This window comes from Planococcus citri, chromosome 3 (genome assembly GCF_950023065.1).
Source record: "Planococcus citri chromosome 3, ihPlaCitr1.1, whole genome shotgun sequence".
Taxonomy (NCBI): domain Eukaryota; kingdom Metazoa; phylum Arthropoda; class Insecta; order Hemiptera; family Pseudococcidae; genus Planococcus; species Planococcus citri.
In genome coordinates this window covers 39,282,242-39,309,026 of record NC_088679.1, presented here as the reverse complement: position 1 = coordinate 39,309,026, position 26,785 = coordinate 39,282,242, and the positions used below count along the sequence as shown (strand labels likewise).

Genomic DNA, 26,785 nt, shown 5'->3' with positions numbered 1-26,785 from the left:
TTCACCATTTTCTCATTCTCTGCGAGGATTAAGTTGAACATTACGCGTCGATGAATTCGCTATTGCGAAAATTAGATTAAGGAAGGAAAAGGCGCGCCAAGTAAATTGATGTTTAATGGTTTAAGTTTTCTTTGCCTGTTCTTCAGATTTGGGAATAATTGAGAAGCGCCAGTGGTTTCTCCATCCTGCGCTCTCTAGTCTCTATATTTATGTCGAATAAAATTCCATCTTCGAGTAATTCACGCGAGCGTGGTTGCTCGCTAAATAGCGGTTGATCGAGCGTAATAATTTAATTTTCGTATTGAAATGAATTCGCGAGTATCGATAATGATATTCTTTGAAATTTCTCCATCTTCATCATGTAGGTTCCATTGAGATCGAAAAAATATGTCGAAATTTACACCATTTTTATACCCGAATGGTTTTCCTTCCTCAATAAACTACAGACCTACCTACCTAAATACCTATACATGGTTTTTTGTGCAATTTAATTGATTTTTTTGTACGAGATTTCTGGCAGTAAGTAGATAGCCTATTTTTCAATTAATCGATATGAGATTAAACTGAGAATTAATATGTAGTAAACTGGACTACAAAAATATCCAGAGGCATGCTCTTGACCCAAACCCTTCTCTCCCAATACATCGATACCTAGACCTACGAGTAGCGACTAACATATTTATCATTAGGTACCATGGATGGGGTTTTCAAATCAAATAAAGCACATTGCCGCAATTTACTTATAGCATCAATTTTTGCGTACACATAAAAAATATAGTTAATAAAATTTTATTTTCATTTAGAAATACGTCGAATGATGTTTTAATTTATTTTGTATTAATAATGCATGATTTTGTTTCAAAAACTACAATTTGCATATTCGTTTGATTATAATCAAAGAACAAAAGAGCGACCCTTGTTAAAATTAAATTATATCGCTTACGATGCAAAAAGTACTTCATTTACATTTTCGAGCCCAGTTTCCTTTTTTTTGCATTTTTATCAATATTATTCTACTATCTCACATTTCTCTAGACTGGCTTTCCATTCACCAGAAAACAAATCGCTTTACACCCAACAAAAAGTCACACCGTTCGACTTCTTCCGCCGAATTCGTCGAGTCCATAACAAACAAACGAAATATATTTACGGACCACAACACCTAATATCCACAGTTGCGCTGGTAATTCGAAACAATTTTTAGGTACAACGCGAAATTTTTGTATATAATTTCACCCCAGCTCGCAATGATGACAATGAAAAACGTATATTTCAATTTTCTAAATGGTTTTAGTTTTCGCTCCTATTTATAAAATACTTCTTTTTTTTCACTGTTTATAATTTTACTACTATTCTTTTTGATATTTTCACAATCTTCTTAAAACGGGCAAAATATTTCAACGTATAACTAGACCGCGTTAAATACGAAGCGACGAGTTTGTTTTAAACAGCATTTCTTTCTCTTCAACTTACAAAGATGTACCGAGTTAAAAAGGAGCATTTTGAAAAAAAAATCCGTCATATTCCGTATTTTTTTCTGAAACTTTTGCCATTTGTAATCATAACATAGTATGATACATAATATTTGTATATCGCGGTCTCACTTCTGGAATATCTGAGTACGGTTATGAAGAGAATTTTAAAAAGAATAACAGCACAGACGTTATTTGAATAATAGGCTGACGTTTCAATATCATTTTTACGTTTCAAGATTATTTCACATGGAAAACTGCAACCATTTTTTTCCCTGTGTAAGCATCATATACACAAATATGTATTCTTATGCATAGGTAGGTAGCTAGCTACGTGTTTCTTCGGCACTTTTTATCAATTCGTTATAAATTTCCGGGGTAAAGAATTTATATATTCTTATTTAGAATGGTTTTGATGGACAGGAAAAAAAGGGGGATTTAATATTTCAATGATGCAATATATTTTATTTTGTTTAGGCTTTTGTTCATAAATATAGGTGAGTAGGTAATTCGTTTCACGAATTAGCACAGTTTTATTAGCATATCAGTTCGACTTATAGAAATTAAAAGCAATTTCATGAAATGTTTTCGTTGCAGACAACTGAACAAGAAAATTCAGCAAAGATGTCGTCTTTTTTCATTTTTCTTTTATTAAAGGGTTTTCACGCCAATTGGAAAAAAAAAACAGAAAACAGCTTCTTGTTAGAGTTCTACCAGAAAAGTTTCTGGGGAAAATACTCGGATCTGACGATCAAAACATTGATCAATTATTAGATGATCCGAATTGATCAATTTTCTCCAGATAGGTAGACATGATTTCACAGGTGTCTGGTGAGTGGATGTCAAAACTTCAGATTAGGATGTAACCGGGTGCCTACGACTTGAAAAAAACCTTATATGGACAAGTTGCCTATCTTTGAAATTTAAGGGGCAACTGATCTTCGGAAATGATTGAGAAAAACGTATTTTTGACCTTGGGAATGGATAGTACTTTGGAAAATACATACTTAAACAAATTTTGTCCTTATGAATTTTAGCCCAACTTTGAAATTGAAGGGGCTAGAAATATTTTTTTTTTCAATTGAGAAAAACGTATTTTTGACTTTGGGAATGGGTAGGTAGTACGTACTTTAGAAAATGAACAAATTATGTCATTATGAATTTTGCCCTTTGAAATTAAAGAGACCAGAAATACCTATTTGTTTCTTTTAAAATGTTTTTTTTTTTTTTTTTAGATATTTCTGACCCCCTTTAATTTCTAAGTTGAGAAAAAATTCATGACAAAATTTGTTTATTTTCTAAAGTAATACCCATTCCCATGTATAGTTTCAAATTGTTCAAACCTAACTAGCGATTTTTAAAATGTCTAAATTTAAATTTCCAAAACAAAAATGAGTCTTCAAATTGCATAGACAGCTCAATTAAGTAAATTTTTCTGTTGCAATAATTGAGGCACTAGTCTTTGCGCTAAACGTTTTACACATATGGGTGAAAATGGAAATCGCATTCGAAATTATCCTCAAAAGGTTGCGCTTACTTCCAATCATGTAAAAATCCCACCCAAAGAGTAATTAATACTGGCGCTATAATACACCACATTTGGCATTCTATACGAATAATATCATCAGCATTTTTTCCTCCCTGGTGAATTACGATCAAAGACGACAACGATGAGAAACATTAAACTAAATTATAATTAATCGGGGCGAATCTAGTCGACATTTCTCGCGTAATTTTGTAGCAAAAATCATATTTCATGATACTTGGTTACAATAAATTAAAATATCGCGTTTTACCGGCTGCGCGAAATTTTCACATCGCACTCGTCGCAGCGAACTAAAATTTAATGAGAAAAAAATTAAAATTCTCGTCGGACACATTGTTATAATATGTGGGACCGCTTTGAAAAAAAGAAAAAAAATTCCCACCACTTCGTTCGTGAAAAATTAATCAGCAAATGTCAATTCCACAATGCGGTCATTAAATCGTAGTGTCTGAAGTCGTAGCTTTATCACACGTAACGTGAAACCTATATAAAAAATGAACGCGAAATAATTTTTGAGTAAATTCCCAAAGGCACCGAAGGGTACGTTTTATTCAACAATGCCTTAGAAATAATGCAAGATAAAAACGTCGATTCGAAAGGATTCGTTGAAAGTATGCCCAACAGTATTCGCATTGCTTCAAAAATCAAATTTTTATGACAATTTCGAGGTTTTTTCTTTCACTTCATCGAGAAGGTAGCGACTAGGAATGTATGTTTGGTGATTTTTTTGGGGAATGTTTTCTTAAATTTGGTTTCGTAGCTGGGTTGCTGCGAGTATAATTTTCGAGTCTGGGGAATCTAGACGTATTTTTGTGATCTATAGCGAAGATACTCTTTCAAAAAGGTGAGATGAAAAACAAATTAAGTCTTAACAGAGTTCTCAGAATCTCTCATTTATCTTGAATTTATTTTCAACGTTCTCTTCATCACTTCTTTTAGTAAAAAGTTAACAGGTCTGAAATTATTTAACATGATGAACTCAATTTATTCCAATTTAGCTTAACATGTTTTTCATTCGGTTTATGTAGGGTGACTACCAAAAAAAAAGAGCAAAAAAATACCTAAAAGGTAAAAAAAATGCTACAGCTGCCAAACCAATTTACAATTAGGTACGTGGTGGTTTCAGTAGCTACTCACTTAATCAACTGCAAAGTTGAAAAATGCGACCAAATAGCTGGTAGAATGTACATATTATTTAAAACAAAAACGAGGTACAATGAATAGCTCGCTGTAAATAAACATGAAGTCCTTTTCCAACAATATGAGAAAGAACACACCACTTTGAGTACAATTAAGGATGGATAATATTTGAAATTTTTCTTTCAAACAAAACAAACATTCGACAAAATGGTCGGTACGATGAAAGCAAATTTAGGAAACCCTATTTTTTTCAGATAATAACACCGTTTATAAGGCCGTTTACAATAAATTTGCAAATAACCTATTAACCGATATTGGCATACGAACTACATCCGCCCAATATTTCCCTAAAGGGATAAAGCGATACTGAATTATGGCGCTGAACTTTTCAGTCGTAAACATAAAAGTAATATTAAAAGCTGAATTTGTTAGCCCTGTTTCGTACCCTTAAAATATTATTATAACGAGGCCAAAGATTCGAGAGATAAACAAGCGACTCGACTGATAAAATAAAATATGTTTTTGATTAGAAAAGCTCACAACTTATTTTACACGCCAGTAAATTTGAAAATTTAGATTTTCAATTCTCTATGAAGTTTTTGGGGTATTTGGGGTATCATATTTTGAAAATTCTTCCCTACGGGAAAACAATGGACGAACAAAAGATCTATTTAATAAACCACAAAATTGATTCTCTCCGTGTACCTGAATTATACCTACCTATAAGTACCTATAAATAAAATTACCCAAGTCATTGGATTAGATTTTTTTCAAAAGTTCCAGTGATTTGCCTTATTTTTGTTCAAACACAATACCAATTGTAATACTAAGTCTTCAGAATTTAAAAAAAAGTGCAAGTAAAACTGGTGTATTCTATATTATTTCTGTTGAAACTTTGAAAAATTTTAGAAAAATAATGGAAAATTATTGTACCTATTGCTTATTTAGAAACTTACCAACGCCATCAAGGTATTATTGACTATAGTCATCCACATACTCAAAAACTTACGATGGAGTAAAAATCTCAACATTTCACTTTTCTCTTCCTCTAATAAAATAATAGTTGGATAAAGATATACCATTATCTATCACGTTTTTCTCTTATGTACCAATATAATTTAGAATTTCAGTCAATTTAGCACTTTCACACGAGAAAAATAAACATACAAAGCTATCTTACACAATAAAACTATCGAACGCAAGTGCGTATAAAAAGTAAAAACCTGAAGAAAAAAGAAAGTAAAGCCGCGTCTATACAGTTAAGTAAAAGAGATTGCACACTAGGGATTGAACAGGGACTATACTACTTTAAATCTAAAATAACCTGCCAGTGCCGTTAAAAAGCTTCAGATCATTCAGGCACTTCAGAATGATATTTGAAAACGTGACTACGGCGTTGTACACGATAAAAGCTACGTTATAAATAGCGAATCGATCCTGCCAGGACATTAGAAAGCAACTATACCGCACAAAATTTACACAAAGATATGAAAATTTATGCAAATCGTTAATTGAAACAGAGTTACGAGATTGTTATGCTTTATAAAGAAAAAGTGCAAATCGTTCATTATTATGTAAAATTGAAAGAGTCGCTAAGTAAGACAAAGATTTATTAGTAATTTTGTATAAACCTATATACTGCATGCTGAGAAGCTGGGCAATAGAAAAGAAAATCACGTACCGGCTTAGTCCATTGTATAGAGCAAACGATGCAAGCGGTGCGATTTTCGTAAGTAAAGGATTTTCTTAATGCTTTTTTATTCACCCTTTTCTTTAAAAGAGAATTTTCTTTATTCTTTTAGTCAGCAAAGAAATATCGAATTGAATTATGTAATACGTCAGATGATTGAGAACATTTTAGTGAATATTTATTTATACCTATTCAATTTTTTTTAAAAATTATTTCAAAAATGGCACACTCGTGACTAAGGAGTTCAGCCTGCTTAAGAAATTTTTGCTCAAAAAAATAAGCACTCGTAGGTATATGGCTCGCTGATTTTTTATTTTCACTTTGAAATTATTTGGAGCAACTTATGCCAAAATCAGATTCAACGTAGGTACTTGCAATTTTTTTGCGGTTATGCAACTTCGATGAATCAATACTAGGTGAATGTCTCATAAAATTGTCCCTTCAGTTCTCCAGGTCAACAATCTAATCAACACTTTTTGAGTTGCTGCATTACTATCACCAGACAAATTATTTGACACCAGTTATAGAACACTCGGTACAAATTTTTCAAATAATCGATCGTGTTCTCGAAAATTATTTTTCAGAAAACTTCAAGCTCACAATCATTAAAAGAGAGAAGTAAATGAAGAGTGATATTCCAAAACTAGCTTTGTCCATTTTTATCAAAGTTGAGTTTTCAGTGGTACCTGGTAGATGAAGTATTAACTCACATTCCTACATCATCAACCTACCAAAATGAGGTGTTAAACTCACCTAAATAGCCAATTCACTAAAAATTTAAAAAAAAAATAATGTTCCAAAACGCGCTTTGTCCATTTTTATTGAAATTTTTTTCAGCAGTATTCAGTGGATGAAATGTATACCTACACTCCTACATCATAAATCCACCCGAATAAAGTGCTAAACTCGCCTAAAAAGCCAATTTACCCGTTTAAAGGGAAACTGTTTTTCCTCTCTCCTGAAAAGTTGTGAAAATGGACAAAGCGAGTTTTGGAATATCACTCTTCAAATACGAAAAATTATCCGGATATTGCCAACAGAGGCAAAAAATATAAACACACTGTTTTTTAAAAATTTGGGATTTTATATTTTTTTTCCAAATTGATGTGCATTTGACTTATTTTTCGAATTTCAATGAAAATTTTTTTTTTTTAGTATACTTCGGTAGGATATCTAACTACAAAAATATGAATTTTTTGAAAATGTTGATAAAAATAAAAAATTGTACATAAAATAAATATGAAAAATAAAAATTCAAATTTCTAGAGCTCTATTAAGCAATTTTTTTTACAAATTTATCAAAAATAGAGTTTTTTTGAGAATTTGAAAAAAAAAACATTCCAGTAGGTACATATTTTAAGTTGATTGAAAAACACCAAAGCTTGAATCTTTATATGTATACTTGAAGGCTATACATATGTACCTATACACGTTTGCAGATAAGCTCGCTTTAGCTTCCCAGTTGTTTTTTTATATCATTGCTCATTTTTTGGATGAAAATTAAAATGATTTTTTTAAACAAACAAGAGGTTTTCACGAATTAAAAAAAAATGAAAAATTGTGGAAAAAATATAAAATTTTTTAACCGGAAGAGGTAAAGAAGAAGAAGAAGAAGAATGCATGCATTCCTCACACTATGCGGCAATGTGTTTTTTTGAGGTTAAAGGAGGACTCTGTCCTGCAGCACCCCTCTTGGGATTCGTTCAACACCCTGCTTCCGGTGTTCTTTTTGCATAGTCCCACCGCGAAAAATTTTTTTTGCCCTGGAAAAAAGTCAAATGGGGTTGGAAGGTCGAAACCAGTAAAAAGGACTGAAGTGGCACCATCCCATTTTATGCTGGACATTGGGGCTCCCTAGGTCACTTTTAGGGGTGGGCGGGGTCAAAAATCGGGTAAAACAAGGCTAAAAAAGGGGGTTTCCACCTTAATTGGGGCGAGGATGACCTAGGAATCTGAAATTTGGATATGTTGATCGCAATGGCGGTACTCACCAATGGTATGATTTTGGACTCTTTTCATTTATTTGGGGCCAAATTATGCTTCTCCAAAAAAATTACCTTTCTGTTATTTTCAACTTTGACCCTCCTAACTCCAGGGGTCAAATATACCTCGCGAGAAAACCTTATTTCCCAAGTTTGACTTTATTTGATCAATAAGAACAGGTTCCAGGTCATAAAATGTGGAGCTTAAACGTATAAATTTATACCTGTCTGGCCTGCCACAATAGCCATCATTTTTTACAAAAATTTGGCTAAAAACGGGGAAAATTACCTTAGGAAAATCGTATCAGAATCATCTGTTGAAATTTAAGCAGCATTTTCTAAATCAATCAGTGATCACTTACGTTCGGTCCTTGGAATAGCCCAAGCATAAGAGTGTTGCTATTCAATATTCTCCTTCTAATCGTTGGCTCAAGAAAAAATGAAGTCGTCAAGCTGAACTTTCAAAAAATTTACTTACCAAAAAAGAAATACGAATATATTAAATGAGGAGCTGAGAATCAAAACTCACATTTGCCACCATAAACGATTTTGAGAAAAACGCGAAAAACTGAGTTAGTAGTGTTGCCAGTTGAAAAAACTTATAATACCAAAATGAATCATTAGATAGCGCTACTAGAACACGATTCCCTGTGTTGACTGATTTTCACCTAGCTCCCTTCTGCTTTAATATCCAGACAAAGAATGGCAAATGTGAGTTTTGACTCCAAGATTCGCAATCAAATTTTTTTTCACTGTTTTAATTACGACGATAGGGAAAAGTTTGATAACAAGCTGAATTTTGGTACACGGGGGTTTTTTGATACGCTGAACACGAATTTGGGGTGTCCAGGTGAATCCGGTGTACGCTTCCCCCTTTTTTGTGGACCTTAAGCCCCCAAATTTGTTTTTTTGCGTTCAAGTCCGAAAATATGCAATTTTATGCAAGATTTATGTTTTTTGGGTCGCAGAATACGAATTTGACAATATTTTTTTTGTAGGGGTGGGGGATGAGGGGGTTAGGGAGGCGAAAAATTCAAAATTTGACTATAATGTGTGATATGTCGAAATGTATGTTTTTGAGGGTGTAGATCACGAATTTGACAATATTTTTTTTCGTAGGGGTCAATGGTGCGGGCTGAGGGGTGAAAATGGTTAAAAATTCAAGATTTGACTATAATGATGTGTGACATGTCGAAATGTATGTTTTCGTGGTTGTAGATCACGAATTTGACAATATTTTTTTCGTAAGGGTTGATGGTGGGGGATGAAGGGGGTGAAAAATTCAAAATTTGACCATAATGATGTGTGATATGTCGAAATGTATGTTTTTGAGGGTGTAGATCACGAATTTGACAATATTTTTTTCGTAGGGGTGAATTGTGGGGGATGAAGGGGGTGAAAACGGTGAAAAATTCAAAATTTGACCATAATGATGTGTGATATGTCAAAATGTATGTTTTTGAAGGTGTAGAAAAGGTGAAGGGTGGGGGATGGAGAATTTGCTATTGGAGAGCCGTCAAAGTCCCTGGAAGAAAAAATTTGTAACATTTAAACAAAATTCATCATGATTTTTCACTATAATTGACTGTTGTCGTCGCCGGGGCATTCGGGGCCTCGGGGGCAAAAATGGCAAATGACATCTTGAAATACACTATCTGAAATACTAGCCCCTGGGATTTCCCGTGCATCTACGTGCAAAAATTTGTTCTATTCCTATTTATGTAGCAGAATAGGCAAAACACAGAGTTTTAACATAAATTAAACCTCTATAATGACTTTGTAACAAACTGAAATCGAGTAAATTGATGAAAATTACTCACTTTCAGTTGAATTATTCATACTTGGTACATTTCGACATATTACACATCATTATGGTCAAATTTTGAATTTTTCACCGTTTTCACCCCCTTCATCCCCCACAATTAACCCCTACGAAAAAAATATTGTCAAATTCGTGATCTACACCCTCAAAAACATACATTTCGACATATCACACATCATTATGGTCAAATTTTGAATTTTTCACCCCCTTCATCCCCCACCATCAACCCTTACGAAAAAAATATTGTCAAATTCGTGATCTACAACCACGAAAACATACATTTCGACATGTCACACATCATTATAGTCAAATCTTGAATTTTTAACCATTTTCACCCCTCAGCCCGCACCATTGACCCCTACGAAAAAAAATATTGTCAAATTCGTGATCTACCCCTCATAGAAAATCACTACTAGCGACTTAGAAAAATTACTAGCGTTTCTGAAAAAGTTACTAGTGATACCAAAAACGTTACTAGCGCTTGTACTGACGCTACTAGCGTTTGTACTGACACTACTAGCAACCAACTCAACACTACTAGCGACCAGCTCGACGCTACTAGCGACCAGCTCGACGCTACTAGCGACTGTCTCAACATTACTAGTGAATGATTTAACGCTACTAATGACCAAGCCGACACTAGTAACGATTATGGCAGGTACCTATACAATTAGTGAAAAATAAAAATTAAAGAATTCGCAAAAACCATAAAGTTTCCGCTTGGGCCAGATCATTTTCCTTTTTTTTTCTCCGACCAAAATTAGATAGTAGCAAAATTGACTTCTCACATCACAAATAATGCGATTTTTTCACTTGAATTTTTTTTAAAAAGGGTCCTCTGCTGCATTTCAGTCAAACTACCAGAAATCCTCAATCTAAAACTCCCTTTTTTTCACCAAATATCTGGAAATAATCATTTAACATTTCAATTTTTTGCATGAAGAAATTATATCCTGAAAAAAATGAAGAATTGTCAATTGTCAAGAGCTTTTGTCGTGGTTTGCTCAGTTGCTCGGGCCCCATTTATATTTTTAAAATTCGGAGAGGGAGGGGAGGGGAGAGGAACGGAAAAAAGTCCATGATTTTTGCGAATAAAGCCTAAATTCCAGTCGAAAAATGAAAAAAAAATTCTAGGTACCAGCCCCCTCGGAGGGGGAAAGGAGGGGAGAGGAACGGAAAAAAGTCCATTTTTGAGAATAAAGCCTAAATTCCAGTCGAAAAATGAAAAAAAAATTCGCGGTACCAGCCCCCTCGGAGGGGGGAACGAGGGTAAGGGGACGAGGAAGGGTCCATTTTCGCAAAGAAATATCGAATACGAGTGCATGATATCCATTTAATTTTTATCTAGAAATATTAACACATCAAAAACTCAGTTTTAATTTTGTAAAAAATCATCAAACTTGAAATTTTTTAAAGTCCAGAGTGCTACAAAGTGCATATAAATGTTTCAAACACCTCATCTTCCAACTTCCTCAGTGGCCTAGTTGGTTAGGCAGGTGACTAGAGAGTGAGGGATTGCAGGTTCAAACCCCACCCCAGGCATGAAATTTTTTTTGATTTTCAAAATTTTTTTGGGGAGAATTCGTTGTTCTAGGAGGGTCTACGAGTAAATAGCTGCCATTAACATGTTTTTGCCATGATTTTCAGTGCAAAATGCGCAAATTTGCGCGTGTCACTACTAGTGACAAACGTTACTAGTCATTAGTAACGTCTGTCAGTAGTAGTAACGCTACTTGCCGAAAAAGTTACTAGCGTTTTTTTTTTTAGTAATGACGCTAGTAGTGATTTTCTATGAGGGACACCCTCAAAAACATACATTTCGACATATCACACATCATTATAGTCAAATTTTGAATTTCTCGCCTCCCTAACCCCCTCATCCCCCACCCCTACAAAAAAAATATTGTCAAATTCGTATTCTGCGACCCAAAAAACATAAATCTTGCATAAAATTGCATATTTTCGGACTTGAACGCAAAAAAACAAATTTGGGGGCTTAAGGTCCACAAAAAAGGGGGAAGCGTACACCGGATTCACCTGGACACCCCAAATTCGTGTTCAGCGTATCAAAAAACCCCCGTGTACCAAAATTCAGCTTGTTATCAAACTTTTCCCTATGGAATTTTGCAAACAAAACTAAGTTTTCATCAAAACTCACATTTGCCAATGGCAAATGTGAGTTTTGATTCTAACCCTTGGTTTTGAAGGTGAATTTCACACCAAAATGACTTTGATCCAAAAAAACCGAATATGTCACATTATGGAGTGTAAAACGGTATATCCAAATCTGCCATAAAACGGTATTTTTTTTTTTGGCAAATGTGAGTTTTGATTCTCAGCTCCTCAAATATTGAGCAGTTTTTCGCAAAGAAAATAACCCTACCTGGAAAGAGGGAGTAATGTCAGAAAACATATTTTACAATCAAACATCTCTTACGTATAGGAAGGCATTTTCCTTCCCATATTGCTTAAAGCAAAATACAAATCAACACATAGAATAAAATAATGTCCATTAGAAAAATAAAAAACTTGAAATTAATTTTCCAGCCATTAAAAAAATGACCATAATTGTTTTTCGTTTCTTCGCCCAAGTAGTAAGTACACACAGCGTAGAAAAAAAATCGGATTCTAGATCTGGAAAAAGTTACGCAGAGTGTTGTTACTAATCATTACAGGTTAAATTTAGTTAAAAGATTTTCCGAATGATATGTTTGTTGAAAAGTTAGTTGCACTGCGACGACGATAAGTACGCGAAAACAAAGTTTCAAAGAATCTCTAACAAGTAAATTTTTCTCGTGACTTTTCTCGATATAGAAAAAGTTTCCAAGTTTCCAAGAGCAGGTGAGAATTAGAAAATTTTACTCTCACTAGCCGCCCTCAAAGTCGGCATTATTTACATTTCACCCTTTTGTAAAACCAGCCATTTTAACAATGGTGGAAGAATTTCGTTAATGCTGCCAGCGCTACTGCGTGTGAATTTGTATTCGAATTATTTACATAAAAATATATTATTGATAAAATATATGGTCAAAAAATGCGCATCTCTTTGGATACACTCCAATTGACTGTAACTCGTACTTGGCTTTTTGCTGATGCATTGTTATCAAGAATCATTAAATTTGCAACATATACGAGTATTATTTAATTTTGAAACCGCGAATATTTATGTTTTGTTTACTACTTGTGCGCGCTTGTTTATAAATCGTAAGTTATTTTCAACACCGAGAAGGGTAAGTCATCCCCGAAGACGACGACGACGACGACAACGACGACGCCGTTCAACATGAAAAAAAAACGCTGAAAGTTGATTTTTTTAAAAGGATACATAATCATTTTACGCATTCTCGCGTCGCATAAACGATTTCTTGTTTAAAGTTAAAAATGCTAATTCCCACTTCATGAGCATTTTTCGCTCAGTTACACCGCAACAAGACCGCGAGGGGGTTTCTTTTAAACACTATATTTGCGACTTGATATCGCGCTGAAATTTATCGGTTATTATAATTTATGCGTAGCTCTGCGTTATACGACACTTGAAATCATGCTCTATGATTTTTTTATGCCATTTTTACGCCTATTTTGTGGTATTATATAAAACACAGCGTTTTGCAATCAAGAGTCTGCACTCTGCAGCGACTCGATTTGCTGATAAGTCGTTTTTTCCCGCCTTCGAAAACGTCCCCTGTATATTCTTTATCACTTTCAACTGCTCGTATATGGTATATACGATGCAAACTACACGCCAGACATAGTATGATGCGAATGCTTAAAAGCTTTTATATACTATGGTGTATGAATTTTGTCAACTGTACGGTATATATAACGTTCTATAATCTTTTATGGCTGTTCTCTGATGTTATAATTTACGCGAACTAGGGGAAGAAAGATTAACGCGAGGGGATAATAATTAGAAACACGAAACCCTTTAGCTGAAAATAGTGGCAAGAGATGACGGCTGATCATAATTAGAAGACGTGAAATAACCGAGGACACAAGACGATGTTATTTTGATATTAGGTTCTGGGTAGAGTAACTTATTGTTTCATTACTATACGTTATCAACACTAAGCAAACAACAACAATGATGTGTACTCGTATATGGCTGCTAGAGAGATGTGTGATGTGACAATGTGACGAGCAAAACCTTATATTTTGCCATATGCTACAGAAACAGTATTGTATTTTTATCATTACTCGAATTTCTTATTGTGTGTGATATACGTATTATTATATTAATGGATTTTATAGGTTTTTATATATTACGTATTACATAGAACGAGTGTAATGAAGGTACCTATAAAGTATAATGGAGTTGATCTATTTTTTCCCTTCCAAACTCTTTCATCAAACATTAAATTTCAATTTCATCCTTTGAAAAAAAAAAAAAAAAAAGGAAAAAATAAAATAAGTAGGTACTCGAGCAAATAAAATTTTACCTGGAAAATTTGTTAAAGCAGTAGGCATTCATTTACAGTATTTGCGAAGGAGTGATAACCTTTTTAGCATTAACGATACGAGTCTTTCTCTATCACATATTTTACGGTTTGTTTGCTTTCTGACACAAAACTTTGGGTTGAAATACGTATTTCATCGATTGAGATCACATCCCAAGCGTAGGTTTGTACAGAATATGTCTACAAAATTTCGAAAATTCAAATTCAATTTTCCATATTTTTCTTAACCTTTTCGAGAATGTGCAAAAACATAAAATTTATTCAATGGATCGTAGGAGGAAATTGCAAACACAATAAAAAAATAGGTGTACTTCTTCTCGCATACAGCACGCCAAATAAAAATAATACGTGAATGTGCAGTGGATTGTAAGGACAAATTTTCATACCTTTTTCGTGATTATTTTAATGTTTTCGAGCTGCTATTTAGCATTGTCTACGAAAACGTCTCCTTTCCTCTTTTTATTCATATTTTGGTGCATGCCGCGTGTTCCAAAAAAAGTTCCGAATGATATTCGTATTTTGCTTGGCAATAAGACAACTCAAACCGGCAAGGAAACCCTACATTGGGTAGTCTCATATGTAGTTGAATTAAAATCCTTTGTACTTAGCTGAGGATCCAAAAAGACCAACATTAAATAGGATGGTCCATAATCAACATTTTGGAAACTTTATCGTCAAATTTAAGAGCCTATACAAATTCTTGAAGTGGACAAAATTTGAATTTTTAAGAAATGTTTTCAAAAAAAAAAAGAAAAAAAAGAATTTGAAGAATCTCGTTTGGTAGCCAAAGGAAGGTTCACTTTCGGCATGAAGTACCAAAAAGATATTCATAAGGTCCTTTTTATAAATTAAAAAAAAATATGCTTAGGTGTTCCGGTTTTGGATTTGGGTCCTCCAACTTATTTAAATTTTTTTGTAGGTTCCTGAACAACTACAACTGAGCAAATTTCTCCATTTCGAAAAGTGTACCTATTCAAAAAATATGAAACGCACTAAAAATAATTCTCTCAGAAAATTAGTCTCAGAACACTAAGAAAAATTTAAAATAAGTATGACAAAAACACACGCTTACTAAAGTCATGAATCATTTAATCGAATTTGTCTCAATTTTTTTTTACCTATTTTTGGTTACCTATTTAAATTGGAAACGTATTTCAGATTGGAAATATATTGTGCTTTAATAATTTTTATCCTAGGAATTTCAAGTTGTAAGACCATGAATTTTTCAGTGAGGTAACTGAATTTTTTATTGTTCGCCAGTGACCACTTTATGATAAATTTAAAAAAAAAATACAAATTTTAATACGGGCTTGTGAAAAGCCTCCTTGAAAACAAATAAGTAAACCTCTTCATTTTAACCCCTTTCATAAAGAATTATAGAGCTGAATTATGCTGCCAGTTCACAATTTTTTACACATTTAAAGAAAATAAAACAAAATTCATGGAATGTTGTCATTTTAATACCCGTATGAGTAATAATTCATTATCAATCTCAGACGCTTCATTTTTCAGGCCTTTCAGGAAGTCAATGTCTGATTGGCTGAAGCAAATTGCTCCTCTTTATCGCTTTCTCTATTAATATGGTTGTAAATAGCATTTCTTCAAAAGGTTTTCATATATTTCAAAAATACAATAGGTACCCACCTATCTTTGATAAATGCAATCTTGAAAGATAAATTTGAAAGAATAAGAAACAATTTTCAGAAAAATGAGATTTTTTGATATTGATGTAAGAAAAGTACCAAAGTACTTCTGTCAAATGTTTTTTGATTTTTGCATAAAAATTGAATTCTTAGACGTTTCTTTCTCAACCTATCCATCAAGTAAGAAATCTTTTTTTGGATCATCAATTAAAGCATACGTTTCCAAAACGCACTAAGTCCAAAACAATATTGATAAGAAATTCATGGTACTTAGTACAATTTGGACACGTAGAAATGACCCAAAATTGGCTGATTTTTCGATATGTTGTAGTCAAGACACTTGGGCACAACATATCAAAAAATTAGCCATTTTGGGACGCAAACTTTATGCTAAATGGCCTTGTAAACCTCAGAATCTTTGAAAATGGACTTAGTGCGTTTTGGAAACGCATGCTTCAATTATTTAGGGCTCACTGAACTCATAGGAGCCTAATTTCTAGAGTTCAATAGCAGCTAGAAAATTTTTTTTCATAATTAAATAAATTTTTAAAGATGATTTTGTATGAAAATAATGATATTTTTCAAATCTTGGCCATCAGTTTATGCTCTTCAATTGAAATTGATGAATAGGTAATTTTTTCACCAAAAAGCTCTACAGGTAATTGAGAGATCAAGTAAGTAATTCTGGTAACGTCGTATGTATGAAAGATTCCAAAAATTTAATCAAAACTTGCGAGTAATGTGAATAACCTTCGTAGGTTAGAAACAAGAATACCTAATGGTAGGTATTTAAAAAAATCTAGAGTGAAAATTTATGAATTCATACAAAATAATGTTGAATTTCCATGAAGATATCTTCATTAAGCACACAGGGCAAAAAAACGTCATCTAGATATTCTAAAATGGTCAAAATATAAAACAACATGATTAAGTTTTTCACGTTTGTAAAATAGTTAGGTACCTGTTGTAAGTATGTAGACAGATACTCAAGTATTTTAGACTTTAGACGATGAAACCATACCAAGAGGATAATCGATTTCCCCTATTCATCTAGCAGAAAAAGGGTAAGTAAGAGGGAGAATAAAAAACCCCAAAATACACATTTTCAATTCCAAAGCTTTAAAAAGGGGGAAAATTCTGTTCGTGAAAATTTATCCGAAAAATTTCACTTAAATCCACAGCTCTCGAAATCACTCGAAGGCAACGACAGACGCCGATATCTTATACTCTGTCTTAATGTTCTTTCAGTGCAAGCCGGCCAGAAGAAACTATTTCGTTTATTTTTTACTTCACAAGAAACGTTCTCGCTTTTTTTCGATCGATTATTAAGAGAAAAAAATTGATAAGGACGAAGTTTTATGGTATATTTCGAGTGTTCATTTATATCGAAAACCATCATACTCTGTCACAATAAAGCAGCAACGCTTACGAGTATAAGAAGTTGAAACTTTTCACATACTTTTCACAAAACTCGGCATCTTTCTCAGGGTTTACAATTCCAAGTTCAAATACCGTAAATACGATCCTTGTTTATTACTTCGTCGAGTTATTTATTCAACGCACATACTTAAAAAAATAATACTAAATCTTCTTCACTATTGGAATTTTACTCAGGAATACACGTCTATCCATCCTCACTCGGTATTCTGTGTCTGAAAAAGTATTTTACAAGTTTCTTCACTCCGATTTTATGGCGCTGTAGAGTTTTACTCTCATCACAAAAAGCCCAGGTTCAAAAGAAACTTCACATTAACGTATGTAGGTAGGTAATGTGGCACTCGTTCATATACGTACATTTATACGAATGTTCATCACGTAGGAGTAGGTATAGGAGTCTATTATGGAAAAATTATTCCTTTTGATAAATACCTACACGAGTAAGAAGGGTTGGCATGTTTTTAAAAATCCAAAATACCTACCTCAAAAATAGAATTTTCTCCATACTTTGATAACTCTAATGTTTCGAATAAGCACACCTGCTGTGCAGAAAAAATATTACGTACTAAAGAAAAAGTTTGCAGTCTTGGAAAAAAAATGATAACAATAACAACAACAGCAAAAAACACAATCGAATAACAAAGTTTTTACATCAATGTGTGAAAAAATTCTGCATTCGATACAAAGTAAGTAAGTAAATTCTCTATATACGACACGACGGTCAGAAAAAGATGTAAGATAGTACAGGAAGAAAAACGAAGAAGCTTTAGTGAAAAAAGTTGTAAGCGGTCAACGAGATCGGATAACAAATTCTTCAAGGAAGTTCATTTCCTTTAATAACATGGGCGTAATTTAAATCAAATTTTCGCAATAGCGAATCTACTATCGAAGTTTTCCTTGCATCGAAGACGAGAGGGAAAAAAAAGAAACTCTAAAAGACGTTAAAGTGTAATAAAAATCGTATTTTTTTCTTAATTTATTATGCGACCTTTACAACTTTTTCCGCGGATGGATTAGTTCAGTAATTACTTTTCTGGAGAAGCTCTACGCATATTGTATCATAAAAAAGAAAAACTTCGTGACGAAAATAAAATGACTAATCGTTATAATCTCCTTTTTTAAAACTTGCTGGTGTATTTAAACGACAAAAAAAAGACCTATTGATTAAACTGTATTATGTAAATAGTGCAATTTTCTTATCTCGATTCTTTAAAAGTTAATGAATTTTGACGAAATTACGTTGGGAATATTTTAACCGCGTCGTTGAGAATTTATCGAACATGGAAAAAATTACGTTTAACCAAAAACATCTCCCAAGAGAATCTTTACCTACCCTTTAGTTTAATTTGGTCAGTGAATTATTAACACGCTACCTACATTTGTACGTATATGTATAAAGCTAGGTACTCGTATTACCAGCGAGCTACGTACCTACCTATTCTATGTGTGTAGTGTATATACTACGCTCTCGTAGGTTTAGGTATATTATGGCATAATTATACATTGCTTTGAATTCGATTGTGCAGCTCTTTGCTTATTGTGTTTAACAGAGTTAATTCATCAAACGTTAATTATATCGCTTATACACGTTGTTTTCAGCTCAAAAGCTATACCACTACGGGATAAGTTCAAAGCCAAAAGCGCAGTGTCAAAAAAACACGTACACGTAGGTAGCATTATTAGCTAGATAGAGGTACCTATAATCATGTTCTATCTCACTCTATCGCTCTGTATAAAACTTAAAATCCCAAAACACATCGTGAATTTCAAACCAAATCGAGAACAAAAAATTTTAATGCATGAGCGAAAAACACAGAAATGGTATAAAATTACTCCGATAGGTACAGATTTTATCTCATTCCAGTCGAACGTGTACCACTACGAAAGAATAGAAAGGTTTCAATTAACACTTTCTGGTTTTTAGCAACAAAAAAATCAGAATACCGAAAGATAGCGCTTTAGTAAGGGTCGAAAATTCAATCAATCGATTCTGATAATATCGAATAACACTCTTTGACGTATATTTTCGCGAGAAGAAGAGAAATTATATCCACAGCTGGGGAAAGCGGAAGGAAAAGTGGCAAGATGGTATTTGTATAAAAAATTTAATGCTCGTATGTTTCGCTATAAAAATGTACCTATACTCTCAGGATATTATTTTCGAGGCATGTTTTTTAAAGAAATTTTTATACAATTTTCAAAATAGAGGGGTTTGAAGCAGATTTTTGTAAAGAAATTTGATTCAATGGCCTAAAAATACTCGTACCTACTTCGATATTTTACAAATATGAAACTACCTAAACGTTTTGACAAAAAAGGAACTACCTAATATTTTATTGTAATTTTATAAAATATTGCCAAACTGTAGGCTTTCCTTCGGGTATTTTTGGATAAATGAAAGTTGTAAATAACTTTCTCAGCTTCTCCTAATGGGTTCCAATTTGTCGAGACTTCTCAATTAATTTATATCAACAGGAAATAATCACGAGCAAAAAATAATACGCCAAAATTAAAATACATTTTTCACCACGCAAAATGTCACGGAAAGTTAGCCACAACATTTATCTAACTTCTTTTGAAAGATGGTTGGTTTTCTTTCAGCACATTCGAAATAGTTTTTAGTCAAATCAATACGTACCTAGTACTTACAGATTAAGTGCTCTTACTTGGTAGGGTTCGCAGTAACTTTGCCAATTCCAAAATAATATCTAATATGAAGAAAAATGGCCAAAAATTCATCAATTTTTGTTTGAGTTTTTTGAAATTGCAATATCTAATGATTAATAAATTGGCATATTTGTTTTCCAAAATACTCGTATTCTCCTAGTTTCAGACATCTATGATGGAAAATATTTATTAAACACGAATTTGCCCAAAAATTAGCGATTTGCGAATTTTCAACCGCTTTTGGTCTTCTATTTTGACAACAATGACCCATTGGCCTATACGTTGTATCTTTAGAAACCGAACAATTTTTCCTGAATCAGGTGAGGCAGGGGCTGGGGCGGAAAACCCCTATTTTTTCGAAAATAATGTCTCCTGTTTGAGAGTCTATATCTCTCTTCCAGAAGCACCTCCAGAGCTGAAACTTTTACTGAGTAACTTTTAACTCAAAATGAAAGTCTTCTTTGAATTTGATCAACATTTTTGGATTTTTTTGCAACGCATCTTAATACTTACCTACCTACCCTTTTGTCATGTAACATAAGGTGATAAAAATGAGCTCAACAATTTTTTGAAATTGTCAATTCGCCAAAATCCAAAAAATTAAAAAATTGCAATTCTGAAACTAGAATGTCGAAAAAGTCAAAATGTTCTCAATTTATAAAAAGTACAGGTATTTTTTAACCAACATTAGTCTTGTACGAATACCACAAAAAACATTTTAAATTCAAAACCACATTTTAAAACTTATTTTACCACAAAGTGTGATAAAATTGCCATTTGTCATATTAGGTTGCATTAGTTTTGGCATAATTCTATGTTTACTGACGAGCTAAGAAGTTTGAGGGATGAGTTCTCTATGCATATTAGGGACTACTAAAGGGAACTTGAATGAAACAAATTATTTCATATTTTATTTTTTTATGAATTTGAGTATTTAGCAGTATTTATAATATTTCAATAAAAGAGAGAAGAGGAATTAAAAATAATTCATTTTCTGCCAATTTTTAGAAAAACAATTTCTTTTGTTTTTAATTTTACAAAAAGAATTTTGTTTAAAAAGAAAATGGCGAGGTCAAAAATTACCGTTTTAGAAAATATTGCCTAGCTTTAGAGATACACATACTTAATTACTTAAGTCATAATTATGTATCCATAATAAAAATGTACGTACTTTGTTACATAATGAGAAATATCGCCAATCCAATTTTATATGATTAGGTAATTAGGTGCATAGTAGTATGTACTTTGAAATAGCTACTCTAGTACTACAAAGTAGGCATGTAGAGAGAATGAAAATTTTCCAATAATTATTCCATACGAAATAGAATGACTCATTGAAATCTGTTTTTCACTTATGCAAAAAAAAATTCTCAAAAAGAATAAAAGTTGAAACACTTTGCTAGACAGGGGCCAATGACACTGTTTCAGACGGTTATGGTGAACAATGAACATTCTACTGATATTGAGAAAATTGACGCATATTTTCATAAGTTTTCTCTCTGAAGAACTGAAAATCTGAGAAAAAAACTTCAAACAAGTATAAAATATTTGAGGATGCAGAAAAGAAAATTTCCCAAAGGAAAAACGAACAAATTACTGATTTCGAATCACAAAAAAGACACTTTATCAGGTTCTGACTCATTCAAAAAAACGAGATCTACGTATAGTTCCTTCCCAGTTAAAATGCAGAAAAATTGTTTTCTACAGCAAAAAAGTATTCCCTCACACAATCAAACCTGGGCAGAAATTTTGGTGTAGGTAGGTACCAGGTAAAAATAATCCTACGTTTCAGAACCTTAATAGGTACCTATTTGCGCAAGGACTTCCATGTATGTAAATGGCTACCTCCTTCCAGAAAAAGAAGTCAGCTCTGAAAAAAAAAATTGAAAAACATAACAATGAGAATTCACTCAAAATTTCAGTCGAATTACTTCAAACCATCGGTTTTCTTTGCTCAAACAATTTTAGATGCACTAAATGGTCTATAACAGAAAAACAGCTACCCGGGTGCTAGGGTATGTCAAAATGTTGACCAGTTCCATAATTGATAACCCCCTCTTCTCCCTTCCACTTATTCACCTCACACTGAATAGACTATGCTGCTGCAATTTTTTTTAATTTCTTTAAAATATCATTATTTGCAAATTTTAGTTCCTCTAGTCCTTCATGCGGTATTGTTTCTTATTCAAATGATAATTTTATAAAACTGAACTTGTTCGCGATATTTGTAACATACTCCATTGATGAAGACGTTGAGTCCGAATAGCTAAATTTCCAATTTGACCTCCATTCTATTAATTAATGCATCGTATAATTCAAATAGAAAATTTGAATATTTCATTGTACGCGAATTCAATATAAATACCTAATTGAAAACATTTGATCGAAAATAATAATGGAATTTTCTCGTTTGTAGAGAAAATGCATTTGAAAAATTTTAGCTAGGTATTTAAAATGTTTCAAATTCTTGAAGTATAAAATGGGAAATAACGTTCATCTAAGCCGGTAGGTAAATATACCGAGTGCGGACTAAAATACACAGCGAGCATGCTACAACACGTTATGCCGGTTCAGTTTAGCACATTTATGAGGAAAAAAAAGAAACAAAACTCACCTATAGTTAAAACAAAAATAGGAAGAAAAAGTCTGTACATCATGCTGCAAGATGAATGTATATTTATAAAAAAAATAAAATAAAATAAAAAAAAATGTGGTTCACGGAACGACAAACGACAAAATTAACAACGCGCGACCTTTGACACTCATGCCACGCGACGGCACCGTTCAACGGCTTCAACCGAAAATGAAGCCTAATACTGGAGATGTTACGATGAGACGTGTATAAAAACGCTCTGGAGTTGAAAAGGAGCATGCGTTAGCCTATGCGATACTATCTAACAACTTGCTGGAGTGTCCCTCGTGCACCTCCAATTCGACTACGATTTCGGCCCCCTTCGAAAATATCAGCGTGCAACCCTTCATATCTATTATTCTATTACAGTAACTTCGGCGGAATTTAAAAGCGTGGCCAATTCGATTGCGAAAGTCGTGCTTCGAATGTCTTAATATTATAAGAATACGTCTCGATACCGGTATCGTAACTTTCATAATGTACTTCTGAAAACACTTTATTATTATGGTAAACAATCTGTAAAAATATTCCGCCGAATTGAGTACCTATCTCAGTAATGTTATCTGGGCTGGGTGCTAGAATGCGTATTTGGGGTTTTCCTCTTTATTTATTATGCGTATTTAATTAGGTACTTATCAATGTATGTACTTACCGCAATTATTTATAGATATAATAATGATGTTATTTAAAGCAGATCAGTCAGTACGAATGATTGTGATAAAATCATTTTTAGGGAAATACATTGGCAATGTCACCCATAGTTTGACGAAATTCATTATGGAATTTACACTCAAATGCCCCTTTTCGCTACCTCTTCCACCGACCAATACAAAATCTATAATCATAACCAGGATCCTTTACTGTACTACTATTGACCACATTTGTGGATGATTCTACCCTTCCAATTTCCGACAAAAAAAAAAAAAAAATACATCCTGACATTTTGGAAAAGAATTATCAAAACTCATAGAAGCACTAAAGTGAAACCTTTCTTTTTAGCAGATTTATTGCACATATCTCTGAGTCTATGAGGCGATCTTGACTATAGCTTAAATACACCGGATCTACTTTTAATGTTGTTACACAATAAGGTGGTGTTTGGCAACATCGCAATAGTGTGTTGAAGGTAAAAAAGATTTTTGTTTAAAATTGAAATTAGATTTTTTTTGAAAAATTTGTTGCATTGCGAAAAAATATTAAACATGGTACCTGACGAACCATCCGAAATACAAAAATTCATCACCCTAATAAAGAACACCAACCTCACAAACCAAATCTAAAATCCTCATATGTACTACCGGGTGTAATAATCTTGTAATTATAAATACCCTCCAAAAAAAAAATTAAAATTAAAAACAAACTTCTCAAAGTACAGGTATCATTTTTGGGCGTTTAAACGTATTTTCGTACTAAAAATAGACGATTTTCAAACAAAAAAAATTTTAACTTGAAAAACTGATTTACAAAATACATATCCTTATAGTTTCTGCGACTTGTTCTGGTATTTTCAATCGGGATAACCGGCAAAGTGATGTGATGATAGATTGCAAGAATAAGTTCTAATCGAGTTCGAGCGAAAATAAGAGAAATTTTTGGTGATTGAGAATAGAAAGGAGCATAAGTTAGAAGAGCAATTCTCAAAAAAGAGTAAAATTTGTGTACACGGCATGTTTCTCACAGGTTTTACCATAAACTTTCACTTTTTGAAATTTTTCCAAAAAGTGATTTTGTTTTTCAAAATTTTGCATACCAAAATTTGCCTTTTTTTGAGAATTACCCAGGTACATTTTTTTTAATCTGCCTTTTTTTCGCGATTGCGCTAAAAGTTGTGTTTTGGGGTCCTGTTTCAACAATCAAAAGCGTTTTTTCCCGAAACTGTTGGTTTTTGAATAAATCTGCAGTTTTTTTGAGTTTCCTGAAAACTTGAAAAAATTGGACTTAGTTCTTTTCTATTCTCACGGATATACATGCCTGAATTCAAGTCTTTAATTTTGTATTTAAGAAAGGAAAAATCCTAGTACCTATTTGAGGACCTTGGGCAATAGGGATACCTAGATCTTCAATCCAAAACACATTTTTACCAAATATTGCTCAATTCCCAAGTCACTAATGCAACATTTCTTTTAAACTGCAAAAGGTATGGGTATGTAAAATTTGAAGTTTCCACACATCGTAACAATTAAATGCAGTTTGTTCAAACCAACGCTGTTTTTACCCAGCACTTAAAAATTCGTACCCCATATTGCAGAAAGCCCGGTACAGCTTGAAGCTTGCTTCATTTGCGTACAAAAAAATATGTACGCTCGAAATATCTAAAGTTTTATACTCGTTGAAGAACATTTCCTAGATGCGAGCTCGGTTCCGCTTTACAAATTGAGATTTTCAGCCTGAGAGTTGTTTTAAAACAATCGAAAAGTTAAGTGGTTGCATTTTAGCAGCGAAACATATAAATGAGCGACGCGACGTTCGTCGCGAATAAACTTAAATAAATGTGATGGTCTGAAAGGATAGATACGAAATAACACGTTTACAAATTCATCGCTTGGTTAAAATGAAATAACCTCCAGCAGATAAATATACTCACCTACTTGTTAAATTTAACCAAAAGATTATCGTATTCAACTAGTATAGGTAAGTATAAGGAGATTGATGAAGATAAAATAAACTCGGTTAAATAATTGGAAAATTTAATGTGAACAAAAGTACTTAACAAATCCCAATTTTTTCATGCCTACGTCGATTTCCAAAAACTTATTTACAAAAAAAAAGAAAATATGAGGAAACTTTTCACAACATCGGAAGGGTCTATTTTTTTTCTGTTTAAAATTCGAAACTACGATTGAACTGCCTATTTCAGCAAATAGGTATCCTTATTAACAAATCGCGTAGAGTTGAAAAAATTCACCATCAATGTTTCACGCTTTCTATAACACATCAAAAGTACAAAATGCACTTGTTTTTCGCTATTTTTTTATTTCAAATCGACGATGCGGGAATAATGTAAACGTAACATTACGCGAGAAACGCAATCATTTTCCCATTTATTTTAGCTTTTCCAAAGTTTCTATCATTTCTTTCAAAATTGAACCCATGGGAACATATGTGTGTCTGTGTACAATATTTAATGTAAAATTCGATCTACAACTGCCATTTTGTACTGATCGTTTTGCGAAATATTACTTTTTATTCCTTTTTACACAACAGAATCATTGAGCTGGAATAAAACAACGCGGTAAAAATTTATACGAGTACGTACATAGGTACCTTTTATACGAAGCTGATACGACGATCATAGGTCACAAATGAATGTTAAAGAAGTAGGTGAGTATTCGATACAGAATTATTATAGCTAGAAAAAATTTTTCACATGCTGTCGTGAGAGACAGTTAAGTATCTACTTATTTTTTATATGCATATGTGATCGAGAAAAAAAAATACCCACCAGATAAATTTTTAAAGAGAAACGAGGACAAGTTCAGCCATTTAGGCTTCACCATACGATACTTGCTGTTTTTCATTCAATTAGAATTATTTCAAAACGATCAACGAATAAGAATAAGAAACAATTTTCCCCAATAAGCATGGAATACCGGAATGTAAATTCCTAGAACATGAAGAATAAGTAGGTAGGGTACCTATCAGTGTAAAACAATAACCAGCACCAAGTAAAAAAAAATTACGTTGAGACTGAAATGTGCATCGTTTCTAGTTTATACGGTATTTTATTGCACAATTCTAAACATTTGCAAAAGATACTTTTTTGCTGCATTTTTTTTTGTTCTGTAATAGAGTTTAAGATACACGTAATTGCTTAGAAAGTATAGGAACTACTCGTAAGAATAGCAATGCAATATTTTCAGTTTGTTCAGTTGTAGAAAGACGCAGAATAAGGAGTGTTAATCGATTTTTAAAAATTCTGATACTGTTAGTAGCTTTCTTCATCTATCCTCCAAAAAGGATAGAGCATAATGATCCAGTAAGTGGATAGCAATACTTCTCAGAATAAAACTGTTGTATAGGCAAAGGTGTTGCCTATGTTTAGAATTTAAGGGACAAATTGACGATATATTTAAGAAGTGAAAACTTATTTTTTTTTACCAAGAGAGCAGGCAATTCAAGAAACCAGCAATATTTCCTCACACGAATTTTTTTTCCAATTAACATACTAAATTTAGAGAAAGAAAATTTCAACTTATAAAATTACAAACAAAATTTTCGCCAAGTATGTACCTACTCAAAAATTGGAAACAAACGATAAAAAATTGAATTACGTAGATAAGTACCTGCATTGGTTAATTTT

The 26,785-nt window shown here is 32.9% G+C and overlaps 1 protein-coding gene across 1 annotated transcript in view; it reads right to left on the bottom strand.

The window, feature by feature from the left end:
• Dscam2 (Down syndrome cell adhesion molecule 2) overlaps window positions 1-22,669 on the bottom strand; it is a 108,561-nt gene extending 85,892 nt beyond the window's left edge. The window contains exon 1 of the mRNA XM_065354065.1: window positions 22,468-22,669. Within this exon, the coding sequence (XP_065210137.1) occupies window positions 22,468-22,510 (43 nt within the window). The 5' untranslated portion in view covers window positions 22,511-22,669. The remainder of the gene's footprint in view (window positions 1-22,467) is intronic.
• Window positions 22,670-26,785: the final 4,116 nt, after the last annotated feature.